This window comes from Macaca nemestrina, chromosome 5, assembly GCF_043159975.1.
Source record: "Macaca nemestrina isolate mMacNem1 chromosome 5, mMacNem.hap1, whole genome shotgun sequence".
Lineage (NCBI taxonomy): Eukaryota > Metazoa > Chordata > Mammalia > Primates > Cercopithecidae > Macaca > Macaca nemestrina.
In genome coordinates, this window is record NC_092129.1 from 85,758,833 (window position 1) to 85,774,173 (window position 15,341).

The window sequence follows — 15,341 nt, forward strand, 5'->3', positions numbered from 1 at the left end:
ACCTAATTTATAAATTAAACTTTATCATAGGTATGCATGTATATATAGGAAAAACATAGTATATATAAGGCTTGTTACTATCCAGAGTTTCATATGTCCACTGGGGTTCTTGGAATGTATCCCCTGTGGATAAGGGAGAAGTACTGTATACTATTCCTAGAATACTCCTCACTTCTCTTTTCATCTAGTTAATATCTGCTCATCCTAAGTATCTTAGTTTGAATGTCTTTTCCTTCAGAAAGCCTTCCTAACCTTCCTAACTTGGTCAAATTTCTTTACTAAACTCTGTCACGTTTCTGTGTATCTCTTCCTCATAGCACTTGTCACCATATCAAATTTGCATTTATGTATGTAGTTGATTGAATAATGTCTGTCTGTCACACTAGGGAGCTTGACTGTGCCAGCAGTCTACAATGGCATATGGCAGATACTCAAAAATATTTATTAAATTATTTCATACAAAGTTTTGATATAGGAAGTTTCCTATTAATATAGTCTAAATGTTTTCATAAGGATTTAATACTATTGTCATTGGCCTACTTTTTAGTACTTTTGTAGTATATACTTGGCATGTAATATGGGCACGGGTTTCTGAAATTTTCAGTCAAGCACAAAAACATGCAGACATTATGCATAGATAGCAGAATATTCCAGTTGTTTCATATTACTACATTCCAAATAATGAAATCTCTAAGATTTCCATCGTTAAGTCTTATTTCATAGACAAGAATCCATGAGTACAAGTCAAAAGTTGTCTTATTTTTCTCTATGTACACCCCTCCCACCATGACCACTTCCCTAGGTAGCTAGTAATCTGCTTGCTGTCCCTCTAGATTCATTTGCATTTTCTAGAGTATGATATAAATGAAATCCTAGTGTATGTATTCCTTTTTTTCATTTTTTTTTTTTTTGGTCCGGCTTCTTTCACTCAACAGAATTATTTTGATGTTCATTCGTGTTCTGGCAAACATCAATCATTAATTCCTTTTATTGCAAAAATTCCATTGTATGGACGTGACACAGTTGTTTACCGTCTCACTTGTTGATGGACATTTAATTTTTTTTCTGATTTTTTTTTTTTTCGCTTTACAAATAATGCTCCTGCTGACTACTCTGTACAAGTCTTTGTTGTATGGACATATGCTTTATTTTCTCTTGAGTAAATCCCTAGGAATGGAATAACTAGATCATATGGTGGGTATATGTTTAATTTTTTAAGAAAACATGAGACCCTTTTCCAAAGAAATTGGAACATCTTACATTCCCACCAGCTATGCATGAAATTTCCATTTCTTTCCCATTCTCTCCAACACTTGCTCTGTCACAGTTATTTTAATTTTGGCCATTCTAATTTATATTTTTCTTAAAACTAGTGATATGAGACATCTTTCCATAAAGTATCTGTTAAAGTCTTTTTCCCATTTTTTACTGGGGTGTTTGTTTTCTCATTGTTGAGCTTTGAGAAAACCTTATGTATTCTGGATACAAGTCCTAGATCAGATATATGCTTTGCAGATATTTTCACTCTGTGGCTTATATTTTTAGTATTTTAACAATATCTTTTAAATTTGGTGATGTTCAGTTTATCATTTTTTTTCCTTGTATGGGTCATGTTTTAGCTGTCCGATCAAAGAAATTTTTTCCTAATTCTAGATAACAAAGATGTTCTATGTTTTCTTCTGGAAGCTTTAAAGTTTTAGATTTTATATTTAGGTCTATAATACATTTTGAGTGAATATTTCTTTATGGTATAAAATACGGATTGAAGTTGATTCTTTTTTGTCATATGGATACCCAGTTATTCTACTACCACTTCTTGAAAAGACTGTTCTCCCCTGCTTTGCCTTTGAGCCTTGGTCAAAAATTAGTTGCCCATGTATATGTGGGTTATTTTGGGACTCCTTGTTCAATTCCAATATATACTTTTTGCTTAGTGTAGCTTTGTAAGTCATGTAGTGCTCGTGGAGAACATGCTTAAGAATCCATCATGATGGGAAATATTTCATTCTCAAAAAAAAATTATCTTCTTCCTGTTATGGTAGTTCTGAATGCTAGATATTTTTTTCCATGGGATCAAAAGGTACCTAAGTATATGATTGCGAATGAAAAAATAGGGGACGGAAATTAGGTATTGGCAGTTTTTCCATTTTTAAAGTGTGTGAATTTTTAATATAAATGTGGAAATATAAAGCATTAATGCAAATCAAAATGTTTCAGTGAACAAGTTTCAGCAATTCAGCTTTGTGATAATTACAAATAAACTTGTTAAATTTTTCTGGACAATGCCAGGATTCAGATTTTTTTAAAACAAGTAAATTTCTTATTGATGGCAATGGTGTTTTTTCATTTTTATCATACAGTAGATTCCGTCCATTCACTGTATTTTTCTGAGTTGTCCTACGTGCAAGTATGTTTTTAATGTTGTCTGTCTTGTGTGCTGTTCCTGTAAGTTTGCTATTAAAATACATAAACTATAAAAAAAAAAAAATCATGCAGTGCTAGCTCTTCAGCGTTGGTCTTTTTATCCTGAGTGCGTTTGGCTATTCTAGGTCCTTTACATTTCCATATGAATTTTAGAATCAACTTGTCAATTTCTAACACACACAAAATAGGGCCTCCTACAGCTTCAATTGAAATTGTATTAAATCTGTAGATCAATTTGGGAGAATTAAGGTATAACTCTTCATTTAGTTAGATCCTCTTTATTTTTTCTTAGCAGTGTTTTTGTTGTGTTTTGTTTTCAGTGTCCAGGTTTTTATATTTTTATGAGATTCATCTCTAAGTGTACTTCATATATATGATGTTATCATGAATTCCTTTTTTATTTCTGATTGTTGGTTGCAAATATACAGAAAAATACAATCAATTTTTGTATGTTAATCTTGTATCCTACACACTTGCCAAACTTATTTTGTAGATATCATTGGACTTTCTACATTGATGGCCATGTCATCTGCAAATAAAGATAGTTGTACTTCTTCCTTTCCAGTCTAGATGCCTTTATTTCTTATTCTTGCCTGATTGCACTGGCTAGAACCTGTGGTACAATGTTGAATAGAAATAGTAAGAGCAGGCCAGACATGGTGGTTCGCATATGTAATCCCAGCGCTTTGGGAGGCTAAGGCAGGAGGTTGCTTGAGGCAAGGAGTTTGAGGTCACCTCGGCAACATAATAAGATCCCAAGTCTACAAAAAAGATTTTTTTTTAACTAGCCAGGCATGGTGGTGCATGCCTACTCTGGAGGCTAAGGTGGGAGGATAATGAGCCCAGGATTTTGAGGCTACAGTGAGCTATGATTGTGCCACTACACTTCAGCCTGGGCAACAGAGTGAGGCCCTATTTAAAGAGAAGATTTAGTAGTAGTGGTGAAAGCAGAAATTCCTGTTTTGTTCCTGATCTTAGGGGAGAAACATTCAGTCTGTCACTATTAAATGTTAGCCATAGATTTCTCAGAAGTGCCATTTATGGCCAGAGCTGTGGCTCACGCCTGTAATCCCAGCACTTTGGGAGGCTGAGGCTCATAGATCACAAGGTCAAGAGATCGAGACCATCCTGGCTAACACGGTGAAACCCTGTCTCTACTAAAAATAAAAAAATTAGCCAGGTGTGCTGGCATGTGCCTGTAGTCCCAGCTACTTGAGAGGCTGAGGCAAGAGAATTGCTTGAACCCGGGAAGTGAAGCTTGCAATGAGCTGAGATGGTGCCACTGCACTCCAGCCCGGGCGACAGAGCAAGGCTCCATCTCAAAAAAAAATGAAAAAAAAAAAGACGTGCCATTTATGAGGTTGAGAAAGTAACCTTCTTTAGTTTGCTGAGAGTTTTTGTTAAGCATGGATGTTGAACTTTGTCCGATTTTTTTTTCTGTATGACTGAGATAATGTTGTTTTTCTTTTAAAGTTTATTTATAAGATGAATTATATTTATTGATGTTTGAGTGTGTAACCAATCCTGCATCCCCAGAATAAACTTCATCTGGTCATGATGTATTATTCTATTTATATATTGTTAAATTTGCTAAAATTTTGTTTAGAATTTTTACATTTATGAGAGATATTTTGTGGTTTTCTTATCCTTTAATGTTATTGTCTTGTTTGGGCATACGGACAGAACTGGTGCCATCAAATTAGTTGGGAAATATTTCTTTCTCTTTGATGTTCCAGGAAAGTTCTTACAGAATTGGTTTTAATTCTTTCTTAAATATTTGATAGAATTCACCAGGAAAGCTATCAGGGCATGGAGTTTTCTTTTTTTTTTTTTTTTTTTTTTTTTGAGACGGAGTCTCGCTCTGTCGCCCAGGCTGGAGTGCAGTGGCCGGATCTCAGCTCACTGCAAGCTCCGCCTCCCGGTTTCACGCCCTTCTCCTGCCTCAGCCTCCCGAGTAGCTGGGAGTTTTCTGTGTCAGAAGATTTTTACTACAAATTGAATTTCTTTAATACATGTAAGGATTTTCAGGTTATTTCTTCTTGAGTTTTCTATTTCTTCTTAATGTTTTGTGTCTTTCAAGCAGTTTATCTATTTCATCTTAGTTTTTATAGGTAAAGGCATAAAGCTGTTCATATTATTTTTTAATTATTATTTTAATATCTGTAAAATCTGCAGTTATGTCACCCCTCTTATACCTGATACTGATGTATGTCTTCTCTCCTTTTTCCCTGATCTGTTTGCTAGAGGAGTATCAGTGTTGTTGATCTTAAAGAACCAGCTTTTGGTCTCATTTGTTTTCTCTATTGTATTTGTTTCCTATTTCGATGATTTTCACTTTAATTTTCATTCTTTCCTTTCTTTTGCTTATTTGGACTTAATTTACTGTTCTTTTTCTAGTTTTTTAAGGTGGAAACAAAAGTCACTTATTTGAGACCTTTCTTCAATTCTAATATAGATGTTTAGTTTTATAAATCCCTCCTAAGTACTGTTCCAGTGATGTCCCACAAAATCTGAGACATTATGTCTTTATTTTCATTCATGAATGTGCAAAATACTTTCTCATTTCCTGTTTTATTTTTTCTTTCAATCATGAGTTAGAGGTGTGCTACTTAGTTTCTAAATATTTGGGATTTTCTAGAGATCTGTCATTGGTTTCTCATTTAATTTTCTTGCAGTCAAAGTATCACTTAAAATTTGTTTTTATGGCCCGCTAATATGATCTCAGTAAATAGTCTCTGTGTTCTTGAGAATAAATATATTCTACTGTTGTTGGGTTGTGTGTTTTATAAATGTCAATCAAGTCAGCTTAGTTTACAGTGTTGTTCAATTCTATATTCTTGCTGATTTTTTCGACTTGTTTTAGTGATTATTGAAAGATAGGTATTGATATCTTCAGCAATACTGTTTTGTTTTTTTCTATTTCTCCATGTACTTCTATACTTTTTTTTTCATGGATTTTGAAGCTGTTATTCAGAACATAAATGTTTCAGATTGTTATGTCCTTCTGATTGACTCCTTTAGAGTTATGACGTTACCATCTTTATCCATGATGATAATCTTTGCTCTGAAATCTACTTTGTCTGAAATTAATATAGCCACTCTGCCTTTCTTTGAACTACTGTTAGCATAGTATATCTTTTTCTGTTCCTTTACTTTTAACATATTTGTCTCTCTATACATTAATATGTACATATCTACACATACATATATGTATTTATACATGTATATTAGTGTGTGTTTGGTAGTAAGCAAACATATATAGTTGGCCCTCTGTGTCTATGGGTTCTGCATTCATAGATTCAATCAATTGCATATCGAAAATATTCATAAACCAAAAAATGGCTGCATTTGTACTGAACATGTATAGACTTTTCTTTGTTGTCGTTATTCCCCAGACGATACAATATAACAATTATGTACATAGTATTTACATTGTATTAGGTATTATAAGTAATCTAGAGATGATTTAAAGTATACAGGAGGATATGTGTAAGTTATATGCAAATATTACACATTTTATATAAGAGACTTGGATATCTGGATTTAAGTATCTGCAGGGGGTCCTGGAACCAATCCTCCATGGATACCAAGGGACAACTCTAGTTGGGTCATGCTTTATTATGTAGATAATGTCTGACTTCAACTGGAGCTGTTTAGACCATTTACATTTAATGTGACTGTTGATATGCTTAGGTTTAAGTATATAATCATATTTGTTTTCCAGAGATTGTTGTTGATTTCTAATTTAATTTCATTATGATATGAAAACATATTTCACATGCTCCGTGTGAAGTATGTTCCTTATATTTTTGTTCTTTATTTTTACCTTCATGTGGATTAATTATTTATTTTTAAAACATTTTTTATAGATTCAGGGTGGTACCTGTGCAGGTGTGTTACATGGATGTATTGTGTGGTGGAGTTAGGTTTCCATTGTACCCATCACCCAAGTAGTGAGCATTGTACCCAATAAGTAATTTTTCAATTCTTATCTCGCTCCCACTCTTCTTCCTTTTGGAGTCCCCAGTGTCTATTAATTCTGCGTGTATGTGTGTCCATGTATACCCATTGTCTAGCTCCCACTTATATGTGAGAACATGTGGGATTACATGTTCTCCAGTTCCATTCATATTGCTGCAGAAGACATAATTTCATTCTTCTTATGGCTGCATAGTATTCCATGGCGCATACCACATTTTCTCTATTCAGTTATCCATTGATGGACACTTGGGTTTATTCCATAACATTGCTATTGTGAATAGTACTACAATAAACATACAAGTACAGATACCTTTTTGATACAATGATTTTTTTTCCTTTGGAGCTGCCCAGTCAAGGGGTGGTTAGTTCCGTTTTTAGTTCTTGGAGAGTAGATTAGTTACTTCTTATCCTCTATGATGAGTTACTAACTGTAACTCTTGCATTTTGCTATTTTAGTGATTGCTTTAGGATTTATGGTGTACATTTTTAACATCACAGTTTATCTTCAAATGATATTATAAGACGTCATGTATCATAAGAGAACCTCAGAATATTATACCTCTGTTTCTCCCCTACCAGAAATTATGCTATTGTGTCATATATCTTACTTTTGCATGTATTGTAAACTCCATAATGTGTATTTATTATTTTTGTTTAAACAATCATTTTGTATTCAGTGATATTAAAATAGTAATAACAAATTATTACATATTTATCCATGAAATTACCACTTTTAGTGCTCTTCATTTCTTTGTGTAGATCCATATTTTCATCTGGTATAATTTGTCTTCTGCCTGAACAATGACTTTAACATTAAGCGCATCAGCTGAATTATTTCAGTTTTTGTATGTTTGAAAATTCTTCACTTCTGAAATATTTATTTTCGCTGAATTTTAGCATTCTAGATTGACAGTTGTTTTTCTTTTCCTTTTTTTATTTATTGTTTTGTTTTTTTGTTTTGTTTTGTTTTGTTTTGTTTTTGATGGACTCTTGCTCTGTCTCCAGAGTGCAGTGCGGTGGCGCCATCTTGGCTCATCGCAACCTCTGCCTCCCAAGTTTAAGTGATTCTCCTGCCTCGGCCTCCTGAGTGGCTGGGACTACAGGCGCGCGCGACCATGCCCAGCTAATTTTTGTAATTTTAGTAGAGATGGGGTTTCACCGTGTTGGCCAGGATGGTCTCAATCTCGACCTCGTGATCCGTGGACCTCAGCCTCCCAAAGTGCTGGGATTACAGGCTTGAGCCACCGCGCCCGGCCCGACAGTTGTTATTCTTACAGTAAATTAAAGATGTTGCTTCACTGTTGCCTTATGGCATTATTTCTGATGAGCACCTTGCTTTCTTATCTTCCTTCCACTGTATATAACATAGTGTTTCCTCTGGCTGCTTTTCATATTTTCTATTTATTACTGATTTTGAGCAATTCAGTAGTGATTAATTATGGTTGTATAGTTTTCAGTTTTCTTTGTTTGAGATTTGTTGAATTTCTTGAATCTATAGATTTATAGTTTATATCAAATTAGAACTTTTCCAGTGACTATTTCTTCAAATTTTTTTCTGCCTTTCCTTCCACACTGTGCATTGGGCCACTTGAAGTTGTCTCACAACTCATTGATGTTGTGTTGATTTTTTTAATTCTTTTTTCTGTTTGTATTTCATTTTTAATAGTTTCTATTAATGTCTTAAAGTTTATGAATTTCTTCTTCAATATGTATTCTTCCATTAATAAAATTCATAAAAAACAAAATGTCTGAGATGAAAAATCTCATCTCCAGAAATTTTCATCTCTAGAAATTTGAATTGAGTAGTTGTCAGTAACTTTTTAAATATGTAAAATACAGTTGCAACAACTGTTTTCTTTGTCTGCTAATTCTAAGATCTATGTCACTCATAAGTTTTCATTGACTGATTATTCTCCTTGTTATAGATCCTCTTTTCCTGCTTTTTTGCATAGTTGATAATCTTTAATTGGATACCATACATTGTGAATTTCACCTTCTTGAGTACTATATTTTTTGTATTCCTATAAATCTTCTTGAGCTCTGTTCTGGAATGCAGTTAATTTACTTGGAAGCTGTTTGATCATTTTAGGTGTTGCTTTTTTAATTTCCTTGGCAGGCTAGAGTAATATTTGTCCTAGAGCTAATTACTCTCCACTACTTAGGCAAGGCTGTCTTCATCGCCTCAATACAGGGAGTCCTCTAGATGTACCTGGATTTCCTCTCACTACACCACAGTATGGTAACTCTCCATGCAGTAAGCTGAGGCAATGCTAAGGCTCACCTGGTTTGTTTTCTATGTATCAGGGATCATTGTCTTTCATAGTTTTATGTTCAGCATCTTGAAGACCACTGTTTCATAGGTTTTGTCTTTTTTTTTTTTTTTTTTTTTTTTGAGGAAGGGGCAGTTGCAGTAGGAGGATAAATCCAGCCCCTGTTTGAATATTAACATATCCAATTAATGCTATGTCTGATGTAGGATTCATATCAACATCCATGGACAATCTCAAATAACTACATATTTGGAAAATATGATTTTTGTTTCACAACAAACACTAATAAATAGATCAGTCTATTTTTTAACACAACAGTTCTAGTTTCGCTTGTAGGTTCAATTGGCACTTATTGACTGATATCATGCAGACTGCTTTTCACTACTGTACCCTAAAAATCTAAGATGGAAAATCAAAACATTCCAGAACAATCTGACTCTGTGTGTGATCTAATTGGTTACAATAAATAGTAAGTTAATTCTGCTCTTTACCCTTTTCTCATCTTGTCAGTCTTGTCCTTGCCCCTTTCTCCAGCCCGGTCTTATTTCTTCCATTCATTCAGAAGATCTTAAATTAAACATCACTTTTTCAGAAAGCTGTCCCTCGCCCTCTAAAATAAGAAGGTCCCCCAAACTGAATTTTCATTCAACACTCTGTACTTTTACCGTATCATAACATTTATTACACTTTATAGAATTTTTTTATCTACCTTCCCTGATGAACTCTCAATTTCTGGTTCACTGCTGTGGCCCCAGTGTCATGCATAGTGTGTGATGACTAGTAAATACTCTATTATTTTTGTTGACTGTAAATACAAAGGAACATTCATGAATTTCACATAGATTGTACCTAACTCACTATCACTAATACATTGCTTATGATAGTATTGAACAAGCAAAATTCTAAGGGATATAGTTATTGTATGATTTTTCTGAGCCATGTTTTAAATGTCAGTAGAACTAAGAAGTACATTAATTATACTTTGATCCAACCATGTGGGGCTTTTTTTTTTTTTCAGGATGCAGAAGAGTATACAGATTTACCCGTGAGACACAATGAAGATCATATGAATAGTGAACTGGCAAAATGTCTTCCCATTGAATTAAATCCTCATTCATTTGACAGCCCTCACACCAAAGCACATCTCCTACTACAGGCACATCTCAGCCGAGCCATGCTACCCTGCCCAGATTATGACACTGATACCAAAACAGTCTTGGACCAAGCTCTCAGAGTATGTCAGGTATGAAAGTCACTTCTAATATCTATGTGTGTTTTCTCCCATCATTCCTGCCCTCTTTTTGCTAGTTTTAGGATAAAATGTACTTGCATTTAATAACTTTATGGTATCATTGTTGAGAAACAACTGGTTGATCATACCGAGAATTTCCAAAGTAAAAACAAATATGAATGAAATAAGATGACAGTTTTAGTCACTCATTCTACTAAAACATATTGAAGGCAAACTATGTGCCAGATACTTTTCTAGGCACTGAGCATATAATAATGAACAAGACAGAAGAGTCCCTTCTATTATGGACTTTCACTCAAGTTGGGGAAGACTGACAATTTAGAATATAAATTAATAGGTAATAACTGGCATTTTTAAATAACTGCTTTAAAAAAATAAAGAATGGTAAAATAAATAAAGAGAAAGATGGAGGGTAATGTTTTGTACTGTTTTTTAATATGGTGTTCAGGAACTATCTCACTGGTAAGGTAACATTTAACTAAAAATGAAAGAAGAGAGTAAACCATAGGGTCTCTGCAGGTGTGTATTCAAACACTAAGAAAGTTTTCATGTAGGAAGTTACTTGGTATATTCAAGGAATATCCAGGAGGCTTATTGTAAAAAAGGTCAAAAGAGATGGTTAAAACAATAAAAAAAATTAGTGAGAAGTATGGCAGTTTTTACATTTTGCAAGTATCTTTAATATCCAACTTATGAGAGATCAACTAGGTTTATATATCTTCTTTTACAATCAACATAAAATGTCTATTGCAATAGGATGTGTTAGTTGAAGTATATGAAAAAAAATCCAGCCTAGAAAGGTAAACAGTTTAAAAAGAGAAGAGTATTTTTATAGCCTTTTCAGATAATTGTGGGTATTCTTCTTTAATGCTACACTAGAACCTGACAAGCGATATTTCTTGAAGGTTAGTTGCAATGTGGAATCTGAAACCATATTAATGACCTTTTTATACCTTAAGTGCTCTAGTGCTAGACAATAAAAAGATGGTGGTTTGATCAGGTTAGTAATGGGTGAGGTTGATGAAAATTGGTCAGATACTAAATATTTTTCTAAGGAGAACTAACAGACTCTTCTAATGAATTGAACAAGGGTTTTTAAGGAAGGAAGGAACCAAAGATGATTTCAAGGCTTTTCTCCATAGCAACTAGAAGCATGGAGCTAACATTACTGGGAGATGATTGTCAGAGGAGCTGGTTTTGGTGGGGGAAGAATACCTAAAGGATTGCGATTATAAAGGATTTTGATTTTCTACTTTATACCTTTTTTGGACGTGTTTTTAAACTTTTTTTTTCATAAAAACCCATTTTTAAAATTTTCAAAAGATTTAAGATCTTTAAAGGTAGAGTAAGTTAGTCTATATAAATATGTATACAAGAATATACATTATGAAATGATTTGCAAAGTTAAGGCTTGGAAATAACCTAAGTATCTCTCAGGTTATTAGAATATTACAAAATATTACAATTCCATTTATGAACTCTACATTTGTGTAGAATGTCCATATCTATATATGAATATATACCCAGAGAGGAGATCCAGAATGGTGTCCACCAAAAGTTTAACAGTAGCCGTATCTGGGTAGCAGGAATTCGGGTGATTTTTAATTTCTTCTTTATGCTGTTCTTAAATGTTTGAATGTTTTAAAATTAACTTCAAGTGTTTTTATTATCAAAAATAACAATTTTATTGTTTTAGAAACTAGAAGTACTATAAAAAGAGAGAGTAAGCTCAAGTTATCAAAAATTGGAAGGGAAGTAAGGCTATAATAAACATATAACATGTTTTTACACTCTTTTGTAACTAACACATGGTTTACTTATTGAGGAAGGTGATTTGCTACTGCTTATTAGTCACACTTCACAAAGGTTAAAGGTCCTAAAGTTTTAGCTGTTGCCCTGGATACTCATTTGTGTTTCCTATAACTTCCTTTCCTCTCTCAAACACTGACTTGTTAATGAACTCTGGGGTCAGAAAGGGTTGAAGAGAAACGGCAAGATAAATTAAGTTTTTATATTTACAGATATTTTGATTGTACGTTATAATTTTTGTATGTGGATTACTTCTAAAACCTATATTGTGTGATCAGTTCATTGATTCTTTTTTAGCACTCAGTCAATAACAATTCAAAAACTAGATAATAATCTAGGAAATTTCTTAAAGGAGTCTGTTTCTAAATTTACTTTTAAGGAAAAGGATTCAGCCAGATACTTTTTAGCCTCTATTAGATATTTTTATATACAGTATATATATTTATATAGTATATATATCTATATATATCTTATATACAGTGTCTGGGATAATATTTATATTCCTTAAATATGGTTGATCCTTATAAATAGCATCTAAAGAGAAATCATTTTCTCTTTAATTATAAAAATAGTACACTTCATTGTAGATAATTTGAAAAGCAGCATACTAAAATTAAAGTCATTCATAGTAATTATACCTTCACTCACATGAATATGAGGCTCTTTTCTTTTTTTCAATGAATTTTTAATTTTTTTTAAATTAGACTTTTGTTTTGAAATAATTTCAAGCTTACAAGTATTTGCAAAATACTGCAATGAAATTTTCTTATACCTGTTACCCAACCTCCCCAAAAGTTAACATCTTAACTCAGTGTTGGTCCAGTCCTATTAACAAATCTACAGACCTATTCAAATTTTGTCAGTATGAATTTTATCCCAATAATTGCCCTTTCTCTCTCTGTACCATGATCCAATTCAGGATCCCAGATTGCATTTAGTTGTCATGTCGCCTTGGCCTTCTTGTCTTTCTTGGCACTTGTGAAGAGTACCAGGCAGTTATTTTATGGAATTATCCCACAGTTTGGATTTGCCAGTTATGATTACATTTAAGTTTATGGTATTCTTTGTCAAGAATACGGCAGCAGTGATGGTTTGTCCTCTTAGTGTATCGTATCAGGAGGCTTATGACAGATGTGTGTGGCAATGATATTGACTTTATACAATTGAGGTGATGTCTACCAGCCTTCTTCTCTAGTTACTTTTTTTTTTGTAATTAATAAATATACTTTGGAAAATAACTTTGAGATTATATAAATATTCTGTTTCTTGTCATAGTTTTTAACATTATTTGCAGCATCCATTTGTGATATTTGCCCAGAACAATTACTATTGTGAATTTCTATTTTAATGATTCTTGGAATTATACGATAAGGAAGAACTTCCCTTCTTCCCCATTTATTTACTTTATTCAGTTATTTATTTATATAAGCATAGACTCACCGCAGTGTTTCTTGAATACTACCTTGCATTCTGGCATCTTGTGCTGTCACTCCATCACCCCAGCCTTGGAATCAGCCATTTTTTTTTAATAAGAACCTTGGTTCCTTTTATTAGAGATGGCTGTAGAAACTAAAATCTGGACTGAGCATAGTAGTTCATACCTTTAATGTCAGCACTTTGGGAGGCCAAGACCCCATCTCCACAAAAATAAAATTAAAAATTAGCTAGGTGTGGTGGTGGACGGTAGGGGGTGCCAAGGTGAGAGAATTGCTTGAACCCAGGAGGTCAAGGCTGCAATGAGCCATGATCAAGCCACTGTGCTCCAGCCTGGGTGACAGAGCAAGACCCTGTCTCAAAAATAGAAAATCTGGGTGCTTTCTGCATTCCACTGCTACTTGGGAGTCTTTGCTTCTAGGCCCTCTCTGTGTACAAAACAAGGAAATGTAAGTATGTATACACAGACATTTATATTTATTTGCGTGCCCATTTACCTCTCATGGACATGTGTATGTGTGTGTAAAAACATCTATATTTATCATTCTTATACCTTGTATGCCAATCTAAGACCAAAGGGTTCACTTAGTCTTCCTCCTTTTTTATTAATAACTCCTCTTTCTACCTGTAAGGTATCACAGTATTGTTAATAAAGATATATTTATTTAGCTCCTCAATCCTAGAATATTCAGTGGTGTAGTTTTAGAATTACCAACCCTTTCTCTTGCAAAAAGCAGATACTAACTAAAATGCAGCAGTTGTGTACAGTTCTTTTTTTTCTTTGGAGACTTTTTCTTGGTAAATTTACACACACACACATTCACTTTTTTCTTATAGAAATATCTTATGTTATTTTATAAATGCCTAATAATTTATAGCATTAAACATTGTTCTCAAGAATAATTTCTAATGGCTATGCTATATTCCCTCATATAAAATTTCATAATTTATTTAGTGAGTTATCTGTTATTAGACATTTGTGTATGCAGTTTTCCTCTATTTTAAGTTATAAGGATTAGTTTTGACCATCTTAAATGTTTGACTTGGCTTGTCGGAAGCCACCTGGAAGGAAGCTGCATTGTAAAGAGATGAAAACCAGCTTCTGCTGGGTGCCATGGCTCATGCCTATAATCCCAGCACTTTAAGAAGCCAAGGCAGGTGGATCACGAGTTCAGGAATTCAAGACCAGCCTGGCCAAGATGGTGAAATCCCACCTCTACTAAAAATACAAAAATTAGCTGGGGGTTGTGGCGGGTGCCTGTAATCCCAGCTACTCGGGAGGCTGAGGCTGAGAACTGCTTGAACCCGGGAGGCAGAAGTTGCAGTGAGCCAAGATCACGCTGCTGCACTCTAGCCTGGGTGGCAGAGCGAGACTCCATCTCAAAAAAAAAAGCTCATATTCTGAATCCTCTCACTCTTGGAATTTCTCTACAAAATTGTATGAAAGTAAATAAGCCATTAAGAGGAAAGAATATTAGAGTTGCCAGTGGGAAACTTGGAGAGAATGACTGATTGGCAGTTCTAATTCTGTACCCTGTTGTTTTCATTTGATACGCGGGTACTATTGGCCTTAGAAAGTACGGGTTTAAGCAGTTTGCAGCTCTGCTGGCTGATTGAAAATTATACTACCGCTCTCATGGGACATCAGCATGATCTTGTGAACTGTGGATGGGAATCTGCCACCAGTTCTGACTGTAAATTCTCCTCTGCTGCCATTTTAGTATAAGGCCATAGACAAGTCACTTAACCTTTGGTGTCTGAGTAAAGCTAACACCTTAGAAGAGTGGTGCTTTAGTTAATGTTTATAAAGTAAACAACAATTTCAGGACTCGGAAATAGGTCTTAGTATCTTCATTCTTAGTAGTTCTTTTATTTCCTTGCTTTATCATAGTAACTTAACTATTCCCTTTATTTCATAGAAGCCTACCTTTTATTTGCACCATCATCCAGGTTATGAAAACTCTGTAGTCTTGACTACTCATGTTCTAGTAGTCTTTCACAAAAGAAAAACGTAGTTGTAGTAGAATTATTCCTCCTGGCTTGAAGTCAGAGTCTACAATACAGCCTGCCTTTGCTTCTCCTATCCCATTTCAAATTATGTATCAAGGGCATTTGTGTCATTTTTTGGTTTGAGATATTTTTGTCATGGTTCCTTTTAATATTTTACTGTT

The 15,341-nt window shown here is 34.0% G+C and overlaps 1 protein-coding gene across 8 annotated transcripts in view; it reads left to right on the forward strand.

Annotated features, from left to right (window-relative positions):
• The window catches only part of LOC105499065 (activating signal cointegrator 1 complex subunit 3), a 371,359-nt gene that overhangs the window by 328,770 nt on the left and 27,248 nt on the right, over nt 1–15,341 (forward strand). For all 8 annotated transcript variants that reach the window (XM_011771486.3, XM_011771484.3, XM_011771483.3 and 5 more), the window contains one exon: nt 9,694–9,918. In XM_011771486.3, coding sequence (XP_011769788.1) covers nt 9,694–9,918 — 225 coding nt within the window. The remainder of the gene's footprint in view (nt 1–9,693; nt 9,919–15,341) is intronic.